This window comes from Dysidea avara, chromosome 10, assembly GCF_963678975.1.
Source record: "Dysidea avara chromosome 10, odDysAvar1.4, whole genome shotgun sequence".
NCBI lineage: Eukaryota > Metazoa > Porifera > Demospongiae > Dictyoceratida > Dysideidae > Dysidea > Dysidea avara.
The window spans coordinates 18,761,805-18,783,531 of record NC_089281.1 but is presented as its reverse complement, the minus strand read 5'-3'; the positions used below and the strand labels follow the sequence as shown (position 1 = coordinate 18,783,531).

General features: G+C 37.9%; 2 protein-coding genes, 1 long non-coding RNA gene and 1 pseudogene across 6 annotated transcripts in view; 2 read left to right on the top strand and 2 right to left on the bottom strand.

Moving 5' to 3' along the window:
- Window positions 1-3,348, bottom strand: part of LOC136236535 (uncharacterized) — a 107,915-nt gene extending 104,567 nt beyond the window's left edge. For all 4 annotated transcript variants that reach the window (XM_066026718.1, XM_066026716.1, XM_066026719.1 and 1 more), the window contains exon 1: window positions 3,244-3,348. In XM_066026718.1, coding sequence (XP_065882790.1) covers window positions 3,244-3,279 — 36 coding nt within the window. In that variant the 5' untranslated portion in view covers window positions 3,280-3,348. The remainder of the gene's footprint in view (window positions 1-3,243) is intronic.
- The window catches only part of LOC136236549 (UBX domain-containing protein 1-like), a 224,576-nt gene that overhangs the window by 136,036 nt on the left and 66,813 nt on the right, over window positions 1-21,727 (top strand). The window lies entirely within an intron of this gene.
- Window positions 4,503-21,727, bottom strand: part of LOC136236559 (uncharacterized) — a 21,406-nt gene continuing 4,181 nt past the window's right edge. The window contains exons 2-4 of the long non-coding RNA XR_010692170.1: window positions 7,715-7,761; window positions 7,592-7,660; window positions 4,503-4,781 (exon numbers count right to left, since the gene is read on the bottom strand). This is a non-coding gene — a long non-coding RNA (uncharacterized lncRNA). The remainder of the gene's footprint in view (window positions 4,782-7,591; window positions 7,661-7,714; window positions 7,762-21,727) is intronic.
- On the top strand, window positions 16,108-17,260 carry LOC136268713 (uncharacterized; annotated as a pseudogene).

The window sequence follows — 21,727 nt, the reverse complement described above, 5'->3', positions numbered from 1 at the left end:
AACCAAGAAATCAGTGGTACTTAGTGGACCACAGAAGACACGTTATCTCTCAATAACCTCAAGTTTTAGCTCCAATACTTCACATGATTATTATTACAAGAATCATTCTACGTATCAATAAGTGGAAGTGATTTACAAGTCGAAATATATGGCGTTTACAAGAAAAAATGATAGCCTTGTTCCACCGTTCGCACCAAGCGAAGAAGCCATAGAACGGATATATGATATACTGATACATAGAATTATTCAGACACTATTGCTTACCATTCATACGAAGTTTTGTGGCTGTTCAACCCCTATCTACAAAGAAAAGACCATGTTTGTAAGGTGAGTTGAAACAAAAAATAATTATTAGTGGCACTTGTTTTCACATTGTCAAGGTTGTTAATTTGTTGTAAAGGTGAGTTACATTCCACCTGAACTGTGTAACAGCAGCTGCTTATTGTTTTCGCTAACAACTCACCTGTTATTCTGGCTGTTTTTACTTGGTAAGTTTATTATGGTGTAGTGCCTAATTAGCCCCCACCTGATTTACAGTAGCAGACAAAAAAAAGTTCTGATTTACAGTAGCAAACAAAAAAAAGTTCCAGTTGTGTTTCCATACTGTTTCACAAAATGCAGCACTTTAAGAATGCAAACACAATGCTTGGGAAAACGCTTGAGGAACGCCAAGCAAAAACAAAAACGCTTAAAGAACACCACGAAAAAACGAAGCACAACACCAGCAAAAAGAAGTATATCCTTTGTTACACTACAGCAGTACAATGTTGCTTTAGGTAGTAGTGAAGATTATTATAATTATTGTTATTAATTAGCTAGCTATAGCCTATACCTTATTACAGGCGCACCCATGTGTGTCCATTTCTTTTTATCCAGCTAGATAACCACAACTTACTGTGCCAGCAGAAGACCAGCGCCAGAGCCAGCTGGCTAGCTACTGACATTGATGAAGATGATAAAAGCAGAGATCAAAGCCTTTGTGTTATGTAGAATATTATTTGTATGTATATCACCTATTATAAGTCTAGTATCTCAGAACAGTTCCTTGTTTGTAGCTCAGCTCATATCAGTACACACTCCACAAAACTCTGAGACAAAATCTCTTGAAACTATGGGTATCCGCTAATTTCAGTAAATTGTAGTAGTCTACTTACTGTTTAAACCCCCATTCAGCTGCCCGAATAAGGACTTGGACTGAGCAGCTCGTTCTTGGGCTTTTCCAGGTTAGCTTTACACATTCTGTGTCTCGTACAACTTTGTGGATAGTCTAGTAAGTAGTACTTGGGATCCAAACTTAAGCAGCGCCTATTAGTTAATCACACATACAGTAGAAATGCACAGACACATGAACTAGCTAGCCATTATAATGCGCTTGCCAAACATTAGCCAAAATGGAAACACTTGCAAAACACCAGCCAAAACAGAAATGCTACGCCAACAGGAGGTGTTGTACAAAACATTAAACACCGGTGGAACTGAAACATTTTTTTGTCAGCTACTGTACCACAAATTCCGTAGTATATGGTACGTCACATGTATTTGCTACGGCTTCTTGTGTGCGTCATTACTTTATCGCCACCTTAAAAAACAAAAATTCTAATGCATTTATATGGTTTTGTGACCAGCTAGAATTGGGCTTATAACCTAGTTTAAACGTTTCAAAATATGCCCTAAGGAAATGATTTTGACGTGGCACCATATTTCAAATCATTTAGTAAACCTTACTCAACTTAATTCCACAGAAAATTTGGTGCTTTTATCACAAGGTGAATGATTTCATCAAGATTTGTTGCTTAGCCGCTCTACTACATAAAGGGGATATCCCATTGCCCATAATAATCACACACACTATCTCCCACGCAATACCTAGTGGAGTAGGAGATCAAGAGGAACTGTCCTGTACTGTTTTCCATCACAAGATGATGTGTTTTGTGTGGTTTATTACCCATTGTGTTGGAAAAGAATACAGCAGCCAGCAACCTGATGTAAATTTTTGCCAACTGTTTGGAGTTTAAATCATAAATCAAATCAAATTTTCAGTTTGATGGTGTGCAACATATAGAAGTAAAACTGTGTGACTTAATTAATTAACATGCTGTATGATTTATGGTCCCTTACACTACTAACTTAAAATAGGCTAACTAACTTGAGGTACTCTACTGTGCCACACAGCAAGTGCCATTATCAGTACAAGGATTTATGGATTATTGCTATGATTGGTACTGTATCATTGAACACTCAGCTTGTGTACATATATTTGTATGTTTGTGTGGGGAGCACTTTTGCAGGCAATGCTTTCTGTGTATCCATGCCTTTGACAAAATTTATAATCTAATCTGATCAGCTGGGGTAACACAGTAACTATCTCATCACTAGAAATTGTCTTGTATTTTAAGTTCAGTTTAATGTGTCTTTGTAAAGACACTGATTATTTAAAAATAACAAGACTAGCAGAGCAGCAAAACTTCCCGTGGATCGAACTATCACTTTGTAGCACTGGAGACACTAATCAAATGTACCAAATGTGAATTACATCGCTAGTTATACAGCGACACTATGAATGGTGATGCTAAAACTGCATGACAATTAGACCACTCCAAACAAATTCTCTGTTTCCCATCCTGTACCCAGGCATACTTGCATGTGAGCGGGTGATTATGAGATTAGCAGATTTTCAAGCCATCATTTGCCTTACACAGCAATAGCAAGCTGCATACTTCTAGCTTGTACCTTGATCATATAAGTCACAAGATTATTTACTGAGCCTGTAAGAATAACTGCAAAATAATGGACATTTTAATGTGGACAGTAAAGATCGAGATGCAGGCAGTGGACAGGAAACAGAGATTTTATTTGGAGTGTCCTAACACAAGTATCATATCATAGAGGAATGTTCATCGATTAAATAGAAGCAAGTGAACTGTTACTATACCCTTGAAGGAGTAGCTCCCATCCTCGGATACAACACAGTACAACGTAGTCGGAAATCAATTAGGGCCATCAAGCCCTAAAGAACAGCACTGACTCGACAGGTGCTCGATCATCAGAGGACTTGTTACACTGGTTACCTCGCGGCTGGCTAGTCTGGTACATCGCGGGCGCTTATAATCTTTAATCGATAAGCCCCAGCGGATAAGGTCTGCGATGTACCAGACTAGCGGCTGGCTACTCACAATTGTGAAACTGAGTTGCTTTACCGCGGACAGGTCAAACCTTCCCCACAGTGCAATATTATATGTGTACCTTTGTTGGAGGTCTTTTCTCTTTTCTTTCCGCCATGGAGAAGGCGACCCTCAGGGTCGTGGTTCACCTACAGCTTCGCTGGCCTGGGCGTATCCTATCCTTCGCAGATGACGTAACTTGAGCAATTCTAATACTTTCGTACGATTATGCAATCCAAACTGTATATCCACACTGATCCACGTACGCAGAGTTGACCAGTATAGCGACCAGTAGTCGAGCCTGGATCACTTAGTGGATTAGTAGTACTTGGCTTGACTTACGATGTGAAAGCGTGGATTCCGAGGATTAGTAGTCTTACACTGCATTCAGATCTTACATACATCATCTTAGTTCGAATCTTAGATCTATAATTTAACATATTAAGTAAAGTATTTGAATGAAGTATCAGTACAGTTATAGGAGATTCCTCTAAAAAGTGGCAACAGGTGTGGGTAAATTATGGTGCTCGCCTGCAGTGCCCAATTGGTAGCTAAAATTATTTGAGTGCAATTAGGGCAACAGTTACAATTGCATGAGGTAAAGCCGAGTGCAATTTTGGCTGTTACGAGTACAATTATTTCCTAATTGCACAAAAATGTGTGTGATTGCCTATACTAATCACACAGCGATCACCCTCTGCTTAGCAACGGTTACCTAGCAACCACAACTGTTGCTATGCTATGGGCATCTATCACTATGGCAACACCAGTTATCACACGTCACACATACAACAGTGCAATTACATACAGAAACTACCAGTGCGATTTGGGATTAATTGGTATGGCAAAACCAAATCACTGTGATTAATAATGTGATCTGCCATCATGTACTGATACATGTATATGAGTATAGTTCCCTATGGCAACAGGCTACATACTAGCCCTAATTACTAGCTACTGTTTGGTGATGTTTTTTTGAGTGAATTCAGCATGAAATGCAATTATTGTTAGTGGTTTTCCGTAGCTGATAAATAGGGAATCAGAGTAGTTCTCTAGTGGCCACCTGTTATTCATACATCAAACCACAAAAAGAATTTATTATTTGGGCTATTACTGTACAACTCCTAATGAAGATGGCATAGAGATAAATCATAAAAGTACAGTAAATTGAAAGGGACTTCTAACATAGTTCACATTAATGGAGTTATGATGGATTCTGTTATTCAAAACCTCAACAAACGTTTTAGTTCTTACTTTGATGCTCGCTTTGATGTTTATGTAATTGGATGTGTACCCCCTTTCACAAATCTGGTCAAATTTTATCTCCATGATGCTAACATATGTAATGATGAATTATTTATCTTTAAACAAAAAAACTGCCAACTTTATAAAACACTCACACACAGTCACTAAAGTATACAAATTGCTCGTAGTACAAAACACCAGTCAGTGTAGCTATATAAACAATATACAAGTGTTAATCCATTACATTAAGCCAGACCAAGTTGCTCCACCATCTTCCCCAATCATACTGCTGGCTTTCTGTTGTGTCATCACCACTGGCTTGCCTTGAGCTGCTGCTATTTGTGCTGGAGTTGGGGCTACCCCTGGGGGAGGAGGCTGTGAAGACAATGAGATAAGCACGTCACTTTAAATCTAAGTATACAAGTACTTAATTCAACAACATAATATTGTAGCAATTTTCATTGATCAAGTAAATTGTGATCAGATCTGTGAAAACCTAACACAATCATGCAAGCCCAAATTTACAGCACAAAGAATTCATTTCAGTGACTTATATGCAACAATCTCAGCAAAATCATGTCTAGTTTGCACATGCAATTTTTAAAAAAAGTGAAATGTATGCTACAAAGAAAAAATATATAAGCAAGTTTTAATTATGTCATTACTCAGGGAAGCAAGTTACATCGTTTTATTCACCTGCTCATAGAAAGTTCTAATACCTTTGTTTAGGCCCAATGGTATGTATATCACGTGCGTTTGTTTACAATGCTGTAGAAGACATAAAACTGTTGTCATTTCGTCATTTAAAACATCTTCACACTCACATACACAGCGCTAAACTATACTTTAATTGATTTGTCAATTTGTGGTGAGCATTTTAAGCCAAATACCAACTCTATAGATCAATGCAAACAGAATTTATGGCTGTAAATAAATATAGTTGCTGTACAAATCATTTTTTTATTCTTCCAACTGTCCACTGTTATGATCTAAAACTATTCAACATAATGACCTTATCTGCATTGACATCACAACATGAAATGGCGGCAATAATGTGGGGGCTTTGTACTAGGGCTGGGACGAATATTGAAATTTACCTTCGAATATTTGCTAATAAAATGTTCGGACATTCAAAGCTTCGGTGTTAGCTTTCAAGTTGTAGGTTTTCTTGTATTCATGCACATCCTTCCTAGGTTTTATCTTTCTAAACCTATTTAATAAGTTTGTAAGCATTTGGAAAGTGCATAGCAGCAGTACTGAATGACATGATCGATCGATTGCAAATGGGTGTGTTGGTTATACTGCAATCATGCACAGGTAAACACCAAGAAATGGCTAAAAGTACACTTTCCATACATTATCTATCACTTTATAAGGTGTTGTAAGGCTGCAACTATGGTAGCAAGCTGAACTGCGATGGTATAAAGTAGGCGTGGCACACGAAGATAGATCACGAAGAGATGAACATTGATCACGCAACAGGAATAAGCAGCTGCAATAAAGATAATGACATTTATTTGTAATTCTTTCGTAGACTATGAGTGCATTACGAAGCTTCGAAGGATATTTTTATGATTCGAAGTTTACTTAACCTTCGAACCCATGAAGCATTCGAAGCTTCGTCCCAGCCCTACTTTGTACAGAGGGGTACATATCAAAACTATTGTACGTATTTTGTCAAATGAAGCCATATTTGCATATGAAATTTTGACCATGAGTTACTGGTAGAATTGGTCTTTCAATGTGATATAAAATACATTACTACACACCTCATACCACTAAAACCCACTAGCACCAAAAAAGCAGCACTTCGGGAAGTTGGTATTTTTCATGTACATTGAAATGTATGAACTTATTAATACAAACACTTCACTCATCAAAGCATGGTGAAATTTGGCACCAACTTGTAGCTCATGGAGTACTCCAAATAATGCTAACCGTAATAATGGGAATTTCCCCATGTGTGACTTGGAATTGATGCAATAATCAAGTTGTGCGCAAAAGCCAATATGAAATTTATGGGAATTATTCCCAATCACCAGACTTTAGTGTATTAAATCAAGCACTTCTCAGTGGAATTGTTATGATAGTACATTGAAGAAAAGAAAGCTGAAGGTTGATGATGATAATTCCATCCATGATTAGCAAAAATCCAATGTATAAGGTGTTATGAAAAGTTGTACTTTAAAAAAACCGTGTTTTCTGTACAAAATGCATTGAAAATTGATATACGCGTACTTTTATTTTTACAGTAAATTTGACAAAAGGTTTGATATGATTAGGAGAGGTGGTAGTTTATAATATATTTTACCAGGGGCCAAGGTGGGACATACTGTACATACATACTTACAATACAAACACATGCTATTTTGTATCCATATCAGAAGTTTGGTCTGGTTTTACTAGATGAGTGTATTTCCAATCGCCACAACACACTAGTTCATTATCCAATGGTTCCGCCACAAACACAGTTCATTTTTTGTTACTGCGTGATGAACTATCACAGCCATTTTGTCACATTTCCATGTGGTAAGGTGCATAGGCTGAAATTTTGGTAACCCATTCCTTTGACACTGCAGATAATGCTGAGACAATAAAAATTCTGGAAATTATGTAAACTATTTGTCACACTACAGTGGGTCCTCGGGTTATCTAATTAAATGTGTTTGTACAAAATGAAGGAACAACCTTAATTTCACCAAATAATTTATATTTAGAACAACCTTAGAGAGTTGGTTAACAAGTATCAATCAACCTGAAACTTCAACCATCCAAATGCCAAATGACTGTTCTATTAGAGTATTTTAAAGTTGACAGGTGTAAGTTCTACTAGAGTAATTCAGAAAGCTCTGTATCAAAGGAAATTTTCAATTATACAGACACTCTTATAAATCATTGAAGTGTTTGGATAACAGATGACAAAGGTTTGAGTACGTAAGGATCCACTTATAAAGTCTCTGTAATTTATTTTTCCCTATTATCATTGTATAAATCAATTATCCTGTTGTAACCCGATAAGTTTATAGCATACACTGTATACAAAGATGATGGAAATTCCTTGACAAAACTAAATGAAATCAATTTGAAATGCATCGCTTTTTTACAAAGCTTGAGGATTGAAAATTACTGGACTATTTCACACCTGGTGTAACTATTTATGGTACTAATTGTACAACTTAACTCACTGGAATGGTGGCAGGCTTGCTTGGGTCAAACCGAGAACCAGCAGCATATTGACCTTGTACAGTAACAGACTATAAAATACAACAATAAATAATCCATGATAAGCACCGTCTTTATAACCTTACCAGTTTTTGAGTCCTTTGACCTGGGTAAGTACCTGGACTCTGAATAGCTAGTGGAAAAGATCAAAATACAGTGACTAACATCAACTACATCCCAACTAATAATACAGTGGACATAACCTTAAACCCACTTTGGGGAATGTGTGCTTACACCATTTAGGCATGCATGCTGACATTAGGTGGGACAACTTAATTAAAAGATCTGCTCACTGTCTACTTGGAGAATGCTTACTCAGCAAGTTGTATTTCCATGTTTCAAAATTCTTGCCACGTGTTCAATTTCAATTGTGGGTTTACTCACATGAGCCATATATGGCCTCAGAAATTTCATGACAAAGTAAACGAAACTTGTCGCAAGATGATAGGAGCAATCATGTATCATTTTATAAAGACATGTAAAGGGTTTATGTGTTTCCTTACCAAAAGTTATTCACATGGCTAGTTTTGGCCTCACCATTTAGTCTTAGGGTAAACTTTTAATTTTTGCTACACCACAAGTAGATTTCATAACCATAGGACAAATGCTTCAAAAGTTACAGCACTTTGTATTTAAATTCAGTTTTCTGGACTATGGGGGTTTAAAGGTTAAGACTGCTTCTCCAATATCACCTTATTTCAGTGGCCATGTCAAGCAAGCACCAAACACAGCTAAGTTGTACTTTGTGACCTCATTACTCAGACAATCTCATTATCAAAGCCATATTTTTATCTACACAAGTTGTCCCAATTATGCTATCTTCAAGTAGTGTTATAGCCCTTATTTCTTATGGTATACATATATACCAATCGGCCATTTAATTTTGAGGCATTATAATCTTGAGGCATAATAGGTTAGTAAAGCTATATAAAAGTAGTGAACATAAATGTTTGATACAGTTTCTGTTAATTAGACACTGGCAATGCTACAAATATTTCAGTAAGGAGAGAAATAAGAAAGAAGACATTGTAAGCACTCCATGCAGAGGTATCCTTTCAAAATGCATGGGAATTGATGTATCGTACAAGGCAGTGTGCATGGGCATTTCCAAGTGTTCCCATTTGATTGTCGCGAGGTTCATTGTCCCACAAAAGTTCACGAGAATCCAAACATTGTTCTCGATATCACAAGAACCAAACGATGCTTACGCTAACTTGTACTAGTCTGGCAGCACCCACCCCTTTGCATAAACGGTCACTCTAGCATTACAGAATTGTAACAATGGAATGTAATTAAACGATGATGTCACAATAATGGCAGCAAGAATAGCACTTCTAACAGCCACACAAAGTAAGTAGTTCACAAGATAGATTAATGAAAGGCTGCTAACATAACCAAGACTCTTTCCATATTGATTAGGCAGCTTTACGAGTATATCAATTCTAACTACAAGGCACTACCTCTATCTTTCGTTCCTTTAAAGAACATCCTATTTGCAACTACAAGCATATTGCATCTTCACAAAACATTGTGAGATACTCTTTTCAATCTTTTCCTGCCCTGGTCTAGCTGTTTAAGACATCAGTAATTTTTGCCTCAGTTTTGGTGTACTTTTCTATATTGTACGAGCATTTTCTACCCTGCCAGTCTGGTTTGTGGAGTCAACTAGGAATTTTACTTCATCAGATCTATCTGCAAGTCTGATCTGAGAGGGGGCCAACAGGGACAAGGGGTAGAAAATAAAAGTAGGGCCCTTATAGTGCATTTTTACTGAGACCCCTAACAGGCCAGGGTAGGGAAAAATTGCTCTAGTTGCCCATCCCCTTCTATCATAGTTGGTTGATAACACTTTTATATGGTGAGTAGCTGTTCAGAACAAATCTGCACAACAGATGTCCTTCGCACAAATACTAGAGTGCATTGTCACTTGCCTAAGGGCCCAAGGACACATTTCACATAGTCAATTTTAGTGACTGAAGGCATTCTATATAGCATAACCTATTAGTCAGCAATGGAACATACTACTGTTCCATTCCATCACATTTCATGTTTTACAACATCCCATTAACTAAAACGCTTTGAGGTTAGAATTGTAAATAGAAACCACTTTAATGATCCATGAATACAGACAGTGGTTTTCTCTCTATCACTAAGGCTTCTATTATTCTACTTATAGTATCTTAATAAGGCCATCCATGAGACCATGACCATACTGCACTGAACTCGCATTTTGATTCAATCGTAATTTTTCTAATAAGAGCCTGGAAAAGCAACGATGAACACCAGACTGAATGGACACTGCAACTGCTTAGTGCTACACTGTTGACTATAACACAAGTAAGCCTGGCTTGCTGCATTCATTGATATGAATTCTGAAGTGCCAAGAGTGTGGCCTATCAGTTGTTTTCGTATTAATCTTATTATGGTTATCATACATGTTTGGACAATGGCAAAACGTAAGGCTTAGCTTATATATAAGTTCAATAAGATGAACGAGGGGCAGGTAACGACCTGAAATTTTGTAGATTACTCTGAAATTATTTCTGAAAGATGAAATATTGCCTGAATTTTATGCAGTTTGACATGAAATTTGACAATCAGTGAAATGTAATGGAAATTTACAGTCTAAAATTTACGGATTTATTAATTTTGAAATCATGGAAAATTTTAACTGAAATTTCTTTTGAAAGATAAAATAAGGGCAGTTATCTTTGAAATTTCGTAGACAATTTTTGCTCGTTACCTACCCCTCGAAGATGACCCTGAGCAGTGTTACAAATGATGGAGTGTGCATACAGTATACCATATTTTAATTCTGCATCAGTGGCCCATGTCGAGAGGAATTTGTGTCGATGTGTGAGAAGTTTATTTAATCAATGCATACATTTTTGCATTTGAAGCTATTCTCAGGACATTGAATATTAAATTTTTCTGGGCTGTACCCCCAGACCCCTGCTTCTAGGACCACCAACCTCTTTAATTTAGAACTCCCCGTTTTGAAAATCCTGCATATGGACCTGGCTTGCATGCCGTTTCGCTCATGAATCTTCATCACTCGCATGCCATTTTGCTTGTGATCCATCATCCTTCAATGCGAAGAATAAAAACTCGTAAGCAAATGGCTGCCATGCCCCTTAATTGGTGAGTTGTTTAATCACTCGCACTCATCTGTAGCGACGTTGAATTTGAGAGGTAGAGTACATGATATTTTGATCTTATCATACATGATAAAAAATTAAAGGTAAAGCCTCATTTGCCAAAGTTTTTTTCACCAATTTTTCAACAGTGGGTTTTCGCCAACTTTTTACCGCCAAATTTTTTTACTATACGGTAGGCCTGAGCCTATTATGCTCAAAATTTTACCTATTATTCTTTCCAGAATTTCCCAAAAAACTCTCCTATTATTTTTTTTGTTATTCTTGTATCCAGCCTATTATTCCATAATTATTCTCAATATATATCTAATCCAAAACAGCCAAGCTGTAAAAAAAGAGTGCGGCCCTGAGAAAGGCTATGGTGAAAAAAGATGTGAAATCCAAGGTGGCGGCCAAGAAATGGCTGTGATGGTAGGTTAACGGTAAAAATTTTAATAACGACAATTCAGGTGAATTTTGTGCCAAGACCAAGCGGCACCAAATTCACCTGAATTGTTGTTATTAAAATTTTTACCATTAACCTACCATCACAGCCATTTCTTGGCCGCCACCTTGGATTTCACATCTTTTTTCACCATAGCCTTTCTCAGGGCCACACTCTTTTTTTTACAGCTTGGCTGTTTTGGATTAGATTTCACTTCTTTTTGTATTTGTATACCCCAAAGCCGGCCACAGGCTGGCTTTAGGGCTTTTTAACCTGTCATTTTTTCTTTACTACAGGAAGAAGAAAATATGAAGCAGGGTGATTTCTTTGTAGCTGACCTCTCTGCAAGGTGATTCTTCTAGCTGATCTCTCTACCGGATGACTTGTTTGTAGCTGAACTCTCTACAGGGTGATTTGTTTGTAGCTGAACTCTCTACAAGGTAACTTCTTCTAGCTGATCTTTCTACAGGGTGATTTGTTTGTATCTGAATTCTCTACAGGGCGATTTGTTTGCAGCTAAACTGCTGAACTCTCTACAATGTAACTTCTTCTAGCTGAATTCTCTACAGGGTGGCTTGTTTCTAGCTGATCTCTCTACAGGGTGACTTGTTTCTAGCTGAACTCTCTACAGGGTGATTTGTTTGTAGCTGAACTCTCAAGGTAACTTCTTCTAGCTGATCTTTCTACAGGGTGATTTGTTTGTACCTGAATTCTCTACAGGGCAATTTTTTTTGCAGCTGAACTCTCTACATGGTAGTTTCTTTGTAGCTGAACTCTCTACAGTGTGACTTCTTCTAGCTGAACTCTCTACAGGGTGACTTGTTTCTAGCTGATCTCTCTACAGTGTAACTTGTTTCTAGCTGAACTATCTACAGGGTGATTTGTTTGTAGCTGAATTCTCTACAAGGTAACTTCTTCTAACTGATCTTTCTACAGGGTGATTTGTTTGTAGCTGAATTCTCTACAGGGTAATTTGTTTGCAGCTGAACTCTCTACATGGTAGTTTCTTTGTAGCTGAACTCTCTACAATGTAACTTCTTCTAGCTGAACTCTCTACAGGGTGACTTGTTTCTAGCTGATCTCTCTACAGGGTGACTTGTTTCTAGCTGAACTCTCTAATAGTCCAGTCATTTTATGAAAAAAAAGGGGTCAACCTTAAACTAATTGCAACACAAATGGTTTCAACAGTTTCTGGCACAGAAAAATGTGCTCTATAACATATCAAAAGTCCCGGAAAATCCCACTGGGGGAAAGTACCCTTTTTGCATGACCTTTTTAGCCATTTTTAGCAAAAAATGTGTATTTATTCTTCTATTTCAGCTATACATTATCCAAACTATTTACATTCGGTATCAAATGATTGCTCTTACTATAAGCAACAAGATGACACTTGTTTGGTATCCATAGCTTAATCTGTTCTAAAGTTATCATCATTTTACTGGATAAAACTGACATTATAAGCCTCGCCCACGCACTTAATTAAATTTTAGTTTAAGCTATTTATTGCTTGTCTAATGATAGTTTTCCCATAGCAAGGGACACTTTTTATAACAGAGTGTCATAGTGAAGACTATAAGGTGCATGTGTTACCATGGAAACTGAGATATACTATGTTTACAGATACATATATAGTTGTCACGTTAAACCCACTCCAGTCAATTTGCAGTTTCTGATTAGGGTAGCTAATGTAATTTATTAGTCCTACAAATAAAAGAAGTGCAAAAAAATTCTAGTAAATAAAATTATAAAAGAACATGAAATTAATTTGTTCATGTTGGTGTTCAGCAAATTACACACAGCTGACTGTTAAGAAATATTATCTTGCTAACTTTTGAGGAAGATCTTTCTTTACACTTCTCAATTACCTTACTATATGCACACTAGAGAGCTAACTGCATTTATTCTAGAGTAATGTCTGTAACTTTACTTTTCCTATGTTTCTGTAGCTAGTAGATAAGGAGATTATTAACAGATTATCACAGCTGACTTTAGCAAAGCATGCCATTTGTCTACAAATTTGATATTTTGCAAGTATTGCATGGCATCAAAAAGAAAAACTGTGCAGGATCTATCTTTTGTACTACTTTGGTTGATGTTGAGGACATTATCATTGTTATAGAATACAGGTATGAATCACATAAACCCTGCACTCTTTTAATGGTATAGTAGTATATACAATGTACTAAGAAATAGCTAGCAAAAAATATTGTCATGGTGGTGCATTATTAAGAAACCAAGAACCTGGTTGTAATTCTTCAATATGACTTAATGTCTGTGACTCTATTGTATTGTCTTGGAAAACAGTTGAGGTAGTGTGACCATTTGTGGATACTCTTAATGATGGAGTATCAGAAGAGTGTGCTATTTGCAGCCAACCCATAGGAACATTACCTAAAGCTACCCTAGGGGAAAAGGGAAGTGCAAGCATTAACAAGGCCAGTGAGGAAAGAAATGAGACAGTACACTGTGTTCCTGGGCAGCTGGTACATCAGGAATGCCGTCGTAAGTATTGCAAACCAAGTCAAACTTCTCAAACCATCAAGTTAAGAGAACAGCAAGATATAAAAGGCAACATTATGCTAAGGTCAACACAGAGAGAATTTGATTTCAGTACTGACTGCTTCTTTTGTGGTAAACCAGCACTTGTTGCAAAGAAGAGGAAAAGCTCAGAGGTTGTTCCTGTCAGGACAGTTGAAATAAAGGACACCATTCTGGCAATTTGTCATGAAAGAGCAGATGATTGGGCAAATGATGTACAAGCAAGAATTTTGCATGCTCATGATTTACATGCAGCAGATGCTGTCTATCACAGAGTGTGTAGTGTCAATTTTCGTACCATGAAGCAAATACCAGTGGTTCATGAGCATGAAGCTAATACTCCAAAAAAAGTGAAGGTAGGTCGACCACAAGAGAAGCAACGAGCAGATGCATTTCTTGAGGCTGTTAGATTCTTTGAAGAGAATGATGATGAGCAAATTACCATTTATGACTTGATTCAATGTATGGAAAGAAATCTGGCTGACAGTGAATTAAGTGCTTACAGCCATCCACATATGCAGCAAAAGCTTAAAGAACATTTTGGAGACAAGATTATTCAGACAGAAATCAATGGTAAACCGAATGTAGTCACTTTTAGAAACAAAGCTGAGAATGTCCTACATGACTTTTACAATCATCGTGATCTTGATACAGAAAAAGAGAAAATGCCGAAACTGCTGCCAAGTTAATCAGGGATGACATTAAGGAGGTAAAAACGTCTCACAGTCACTATCCAGGTTTTGAAGCGCTAGGGCCTGAAGAAAGTATCAACTTTTTACCAGCATCTTTAAGGTTACTCCTTACAGGTTTGATTGTGGGAAAAGAACTGGAAATTAAAATTGCTTCAATAGGGCAGGCAATAATGCAGGCAGCTCGACCTAGAGTTTTATTAGCCCCATTACAGGTTGCTTTGGGGGTGCAGCTGCATCACCATTATGCGTCGCGATTCCTAATTGATGCTTTACATCAACATGGTTTCTGTTGCTCCTACAATGAAGTTCACCAATTTGAGCAAAATGCAGTTTTGAATTATGGACCTGATATTCCTAATCATTCATCACAGTTTGTCCAGTATGTTGCAGACAATGTTGATCATAACATTAAAACCCTTGATGGAAACAATACGTTTCATGGTATGGGGATGATAGCTGCTGTAACCCCTGGAACCAAAGCAAGCAACCCAATCAGCAGAGTTAAAGTCGTGCCTAATGAAATATCATCTGTTGGTAGAGTGCCAATCTTACACTACAAAGATCACAGTGTTGGAATGACTGCAGTGAGATATCAGAAGCTCAACAGTTTCATAGCTAAGGATCCCACAGCTCAACTGGATATACTGTGGAAGACCTCAATTATGTTTGGATCACCAAGGCCAGCATGGTCTGGGATGATGCAGCTTGTTCACCATGGTACACATCCTGGTAAATCATCTGTGATGTTCCTTCCAATTATTGATATCAATCCCAGTGACACTACATGTGTATACTCTACACTGAGGTACATTCAACAGCATTCAAGTCGTCATAATATCACACCTATCATCACTTTTGATCAACCCCTATGGTGGAAAGCCTTGATGATCATTGTCAGTGAACCAGTTGGAAGTCAGCTGAAGAATATAGTTCTTCGCCTAGGAGGTTTCCACACTGAAATGAGTTTTCTTGGATGCATAGGCCACCTCATGGCATCATCTGGTTTGCAGGAGTTACTAGAGCAAATATATGCACCCAATACTGTGGTTCACATGCTCAGTGGTAAAGCTATTTCTAGAGCACTGCGAGGACATTTTCTAGTTGATGCTGCACTTAATGGTTTGATCATAGCTGATATATTCAATGTGGCTATACCTCAATGCTCAGAAATCACTGATGAAGAAACCGAAGAGACCACACAAACATCACAGGCCCAAAATAATTCCTCTGAAAATCCTGAATTGGAAGAAGCTGCTATCCTCTATGAGAACCTAATGCAAGGATCAGTGACCACAGATCACGTTTGCTAACATGCTACAATAGTCAAGATTAATGATTCTGTTCAAAGAAAGAAAGAATGTTTGAGAACAGCAGCACTGTGGCTACAATACATGGATATGATTGATATTCTTTACAAACACATACGAGCAGAGCGTACTGGCAACTGGGATTTGCATCTCCAATCCATTTCAGAGATATTGCCTTACATGGCAGCCTCAGGGCACAACAATTATACCAAATGCTTGCATTTGTATTTGCAGGAGATGTCTAACCTTCAGAATGACCATCCAGAAGTGCACCAACACTTTCAAGATGGTTTACATGTGGTCAGACGTAGTGATCGTTACTGGGCAGGTCTCTCTTCAGATCTTGTCATTGAACAAGTGTTGATGAGAAGCATGAAGACAAATGGTGGTCTCACAAGAGGACGAGGCATGACTGAGCAGCAACGATTGATTTGGTTATTGTCAATGCCAGCATGTGCTGAGGTGAATCGAGCAATGCAAGAGCTCACTGGTGTATCCTATGATTCAGGTGAACAGAACAAGGAGGTTACACAGGCTAGGCTAGTTCGTGACTGGAAGGATACCCAAACACTTCTCAGTTCCCTCCAAGAAAGGAATCCCTTTTCTACTTCTGACACCACCCTGCGCAATATATACTCCGGATTGCATGCAAAAGGCACCGTTAACATTGACAAAGCACAGGATGTTGGTAATGCTATTTTGGATAGAATGGAAGGTGCAGCAGTTACCGAGTACATTTTCAAGAAGAATCACCAAGCAGTCACGTTAGACACAAAATCCATTATAAAGATTGAAGGTGTTGCAGTCCAGATTGATCCTCAACTGCTTTTTCAGAGATTAACCCTAGCTGCGAAAGCAACTAGTAACACTGAGGATGTGTTCAAGTACGAACTCTGCAGTTATCCGCCAACTCTCTTTGATACCTCACTAATGCTTAGACAACCACAGAAGACTGCACTAGCTAGTGCAGTTTGGAACACACTGGAATTAGATACTCCTGAAGTACCTGGAGAAGTTCAATTTGTATTAGATGGTGGTTCCCTTCTACAGCGAATACCATGGACTCAAGGGAGTACTTATGGAGAAATATGCACAGTATATGTAGATTATGTAACCAAGAAATATGGAGAAGCTGTTGTTGTTTTTGATGGCTATGAGAAGTCATCAACAAAAGATATGGTACATCTGAGGAGGGCTAAAGGATGTTCTGGAGTGGCTGTGTCATTCACCAAAGATACAAAGATGAACATGAAGAAGGAAACTTTTTTATCAAACAGCACCAACAAGCAGCAGTTCATTAATATGCTTAGCTTCTTCTTGGAAAGAAATTGTAAAGTATGCCATGCTTCAGGAGATGCTGATTTGATGATTGTACAAAAAGCAGTAGAATTAGCCAGAGTAGCAGACACTGTGCTAGTTGGTGATGACACCGATCTTCTTATATTGTTGTGCTATCATGCCTGCTTGGAATCACACAACATATTTTTCAAACCAGAGCCAAAGAAAGCCACTATGAAACCCAGGGTGTGGAACATAACTGCTATCAAAGAGAAACTTGGCTTAGAAATGTGCAACAACATTCTCTTCCTGCATGCAATACTTGGATGTGACACAACATCACAGCTATATGGCATTGGGAAAGGTACTTCCCTTAAGAAGTTCAAGTCCAGTAAACACTTTCAAATGCAGGCCAAAGTGTTCAGTACAACAACTTCTACGCCACATGACATCATGGCTGCAGGAGAGCAGGCACTAGTGGATTTATACAGTGGAAATCCAAAGGAAGGATTAAACTCTCTCCGTTACAAGCGTTTCTGTGAAAAGGTAGCTACAAATACTACATTTGTTCTTCCACAAACTTTGCCACCTACTTCAGCTGCTGCTAAATATCATAGTTTCCGTGTATATTTCCAAATACAAGAGTGGAAAGGTGTTGCCAGTGAAATGCAGCCAACTGCATGGGGATGGAAAGACTATGATGGAAAACTGATGCCTGTACTTACTGATTTACCACCTGCTCCAGATGAGCTATTAAAAATGATTAGATGTAACTGCCACACTGACTGCAGCAGCATGAGATGCACTTGCAAGAAATACAATGTGAAATGCTCTTCTGTTTGTGGTAACTGCAAGGGAACAGGCTGCACCAACTCAGATACTTCAATCCATGAAGATGATACTGATGCCAACACTGAATAAAAGTGAATCTTAAACCATCTGTATACATACAGTGAGACAGTTTATAGAATAGATTTTCCACTACCATAACACTAGCCATGGTTGAAGTATAAATTTTATTATAATGAATATCATTGTGTATGTACCTAACTGAATTTGTACAATGTCAGCTTTGGAATTGTAAAGAATTAGATCCATCTTCTTGACAATAGAGAATGAAAACAACCGAATTGTATATAGAGCTATGCTATTTATTGGTTTCCATGGTAACATATGCACCTTATAGTCTTCACTATGACACTCTGTTATAAAAAGTGTCCCTTGCTATGGGAAAACTATCATTAGACAAGCAATAAATAGCTTAAACTAAAATTTAATTAAGTGCGTGGGCGGGGCTTATAATGTCAGTTTTATCCAGTAAAATGATGATAACTTTAGAACAGATTAAGCTATGGATACCAAACAAGTGTCATCTTGTTGCTTATAGTGAGAGCAATCATTTGATACCGAATGTAAATAGTTTGGATAATGTATAGCTGAAATAGAAGAATAAATACACATTTTTTGCTAAAAATGGCTAAAAAGGTCATGCAAAAAGGGTACTTTCCCCCAATGGGATTTTCCGGGACTTTTGATATGTTATAGAGCACATTTTTCTGTGCCAGAAACTGTTGAAACCATTTGTGTTGCGATTAGTTTAAGGTCAAACCATAAAATGACTGGACTATAAAGGGTGATTTGTTTGTAGCTGAACTCTCTACAAGGTAACTTCTTCTAGCTGATCTTTCTAAAAGGTGATTTGTTTGTAGCTGAATTCTCTACAGGGCGATTTGTTTGCTGCTGAACTCTCTACATGGTAGTTTCTTTGTAGCTGAACTCTCTACAATGTAACTTCTTCTAGCTGAACTCTCTACAGGGTGACTTGTTTGTAGCTGAACTCTCTACAAGGTAACTTCTTCTAGCTGATCTTTCTACAGGGTGATTTGTTTGTAGCTGAATTCTCTACAAGGCGATTTGTTTGCTGCTGAACTCTCTACATGGTAGTTTCTTTGTAGCTGAACTCTCTACAATGTAACTTCTTCTAGCTGAACTCTCTGCGGGTGACTTGTTTCTAGCTGATCTCTCTACAGGGTGACTTGTTTCTAGCTGAACTCTCTAAAGGGTGATTTGTTTGTAGCTGAACTCTCTACAATGTAACTTCTTCTAACTGAACTCTCTACAGGGTGACTTGTTTGTAGCTGAACTCTCTACAAGGTAACTTCTTCTAGCTGATCTTTCTACAGGGTGATTTGTTTGTAGCTGAATTCTCTACAGGGCGATTTGTTTGCTGCTGAACTCTCTACATGGTAGTTTCTTTGTAGCTGAACTCTCTACAATGTAACTTCTTCTAGCTGAACTCTCTACGGGTGACTTGTTTCTAGCTGATCTCTCTACAGGGTGACTTGTTTCTAGCTGAACTCTCTACAGGGTGATTTGTTTGTAGCTGAACTCTCTACAAGGTAACTTCTTCTAGCTGATCTTTCTACAGGGTGATTTGTTTGTAGCTGAATTCTCTACAGGGCGATTTGTTTGTAGCTGTACTCTCTACAATGTAACTTCTTCTAGCTGAACTCTCTACAGGGTGATTTGTTTGTAGCTGAACTCTCTACAAGGTAACTTCTTCTAGCTGATCTTTCTACAGGGTGATTTGTTTGTAGCTGAATTCTCTACAGGGCGATTTGTTTGTAGCTGTACTCTCTACAATGTAACTTCTTCTAGCTGAACTCTCTAAAGGATGACTTGTTTCTAGCTGATCTTTGTACAGGGTGACTTGTTCCTAGCTGAACTCTCTACAGGTGATTTGTTTGCAGCTGAACTCTCTTACATGGTGGTTTCTTTGTAGCTGAACTCTCTACAAAGTGACTTCTTCTAGCTGATCTATCTACAGGATGACTTGTTTCTAACTGAACTCTCTACAGTGTGATCTGTTCATAGCGGAACTTTCTACTGGGTGATTTGTTTGCAGCTAAACTCTTTGCATGATTGTTTCTTTGTAACTGAATTCTCTACAAGGTAACTTCTTCTAGCTGATCTCTCTACAGGATGACTTGTTTCTAACTGAACTCTCTACAGTGTGATCTGTTCATAGCGAAACTTTCTACTGGGTGATTTGTTTGCAGCTAAACTCTTTGCATGATTGTTTCTTTGTAACTGAACTCTCTACAAGGTAACTTCTTCTAGTTGATCTCTCTACATGGCAATTTGTTTGTAGCTGAATTCTCTACAGGGTGATTTATTTGGGCTGAACTCTCTACATGATGGCTTCTTTGTAGCTGAACTCTCTATTAGGTACCTTCTTCTAGCTGATCTGACTACAGGGTGACTTGTTTGTAGCTGAATTCCCTACAGAATAACTTGCAATGTAATATAACTGTGTAAATTATACATGCAGCTGAATGCTTTATTAGGGTGACTGTTCTATTAGAGTATCTCGATCTCGCATTTGCTGCACGTAGTTGCCTTTCCAATCATAACTCAGTGATTTGTAATCCAATTCTTCTGTACTACTGCAAGAACTTTCTATGATGATTATTCCAGCTACATACTAATTTTCAGCTCGTTGCTCTAAGCGGTTTGCCTGGTACACACGAAAACTAATAGTTTTTTTTATTGATCACGTAATTTTGACACAGGTTGGGTTTTGTGTCATATCTCCATGGTCTTTATCCCGCTTCCTTTCAAACCACAAAAAGGCACTCCTACGATGGTTGCTCCATCTACATACCAATTTTCAACTGATTCCTCCAAGGGGTTTACCCTATAGGCATGACAGACCTTCGACCTTATTTTACGCAAATAATCAGTCATAACTCCGTGAATGTTCATCGGATTGCTACCAAAGTTGGTACGGAGATCCGCCTTAATGAGCCCTTTAAGTGTGCCAAATTTCAGCCCAATCCTAGCACGCATTCGTGTTTTATGGCGAATTTTGCGAAGTGTGCGAAATGAAGATGAAGAAGAAAAAAACGAAGAAATTAAAACAAAATTTTGTTCACTCGTATCTCGGAAATGGCTGGAGCGATTTTCTTCAAATTTGGTATGTAGACTCCCCTAACTGGGCAGCACGTCTCTAGCAAATTTGGTTCCAATCAGATAAGGGATCACAGAGTTACATAGGTGTGAAAATTGCGTTTTTTTTCTTCCTGTTAATATACTCACGGTGTGGCACGCCGGCTTCTTGGGCCGCACGACACACTATCGTGTGTCTTGATCTGTGGCTAGTCGTTTAGTTTTCAAGATGCTGCTATAAGTAGTTTTGTCCGAATTATTAATAGCCATATATGAAGCAATCCACCTTACACATTATTTTTCTATCCATAATAGTTACAGCAGACTTAGAATAGTCATCTACAGTGATAATTGAAGTGTATTTAATTATTAGTGTATTATAATAATAATATGCTGTAACTAAGTTAGGTAGATAATAATAATACTCAAAGACTTGAAGAAGATACACTGGTATAAGATGTACAAGTTTCAGAATTGCAGATAATCATGCAGTTAAATCCCTGATGATGGCTGCAGATTGTTAACATGAAACGATCTGACTGCTCTATTAGAGTATTTGAGCGTTCTATTAGAGTATATGAATCTTTTAGAGGCTTTTCAGCTCCTTTCAGCCAGCACTCCTGTCAGCTTTATATCATTTGTAGTAGCTTAATTCTTTCTTCGAGGTAATCAAGAAGAGACACGCCCCCTAATTCCACCGATTATTCTCGTGGTTGTCCGATTATTCTAAAATTATGTTTGTAACCATCCTATAATT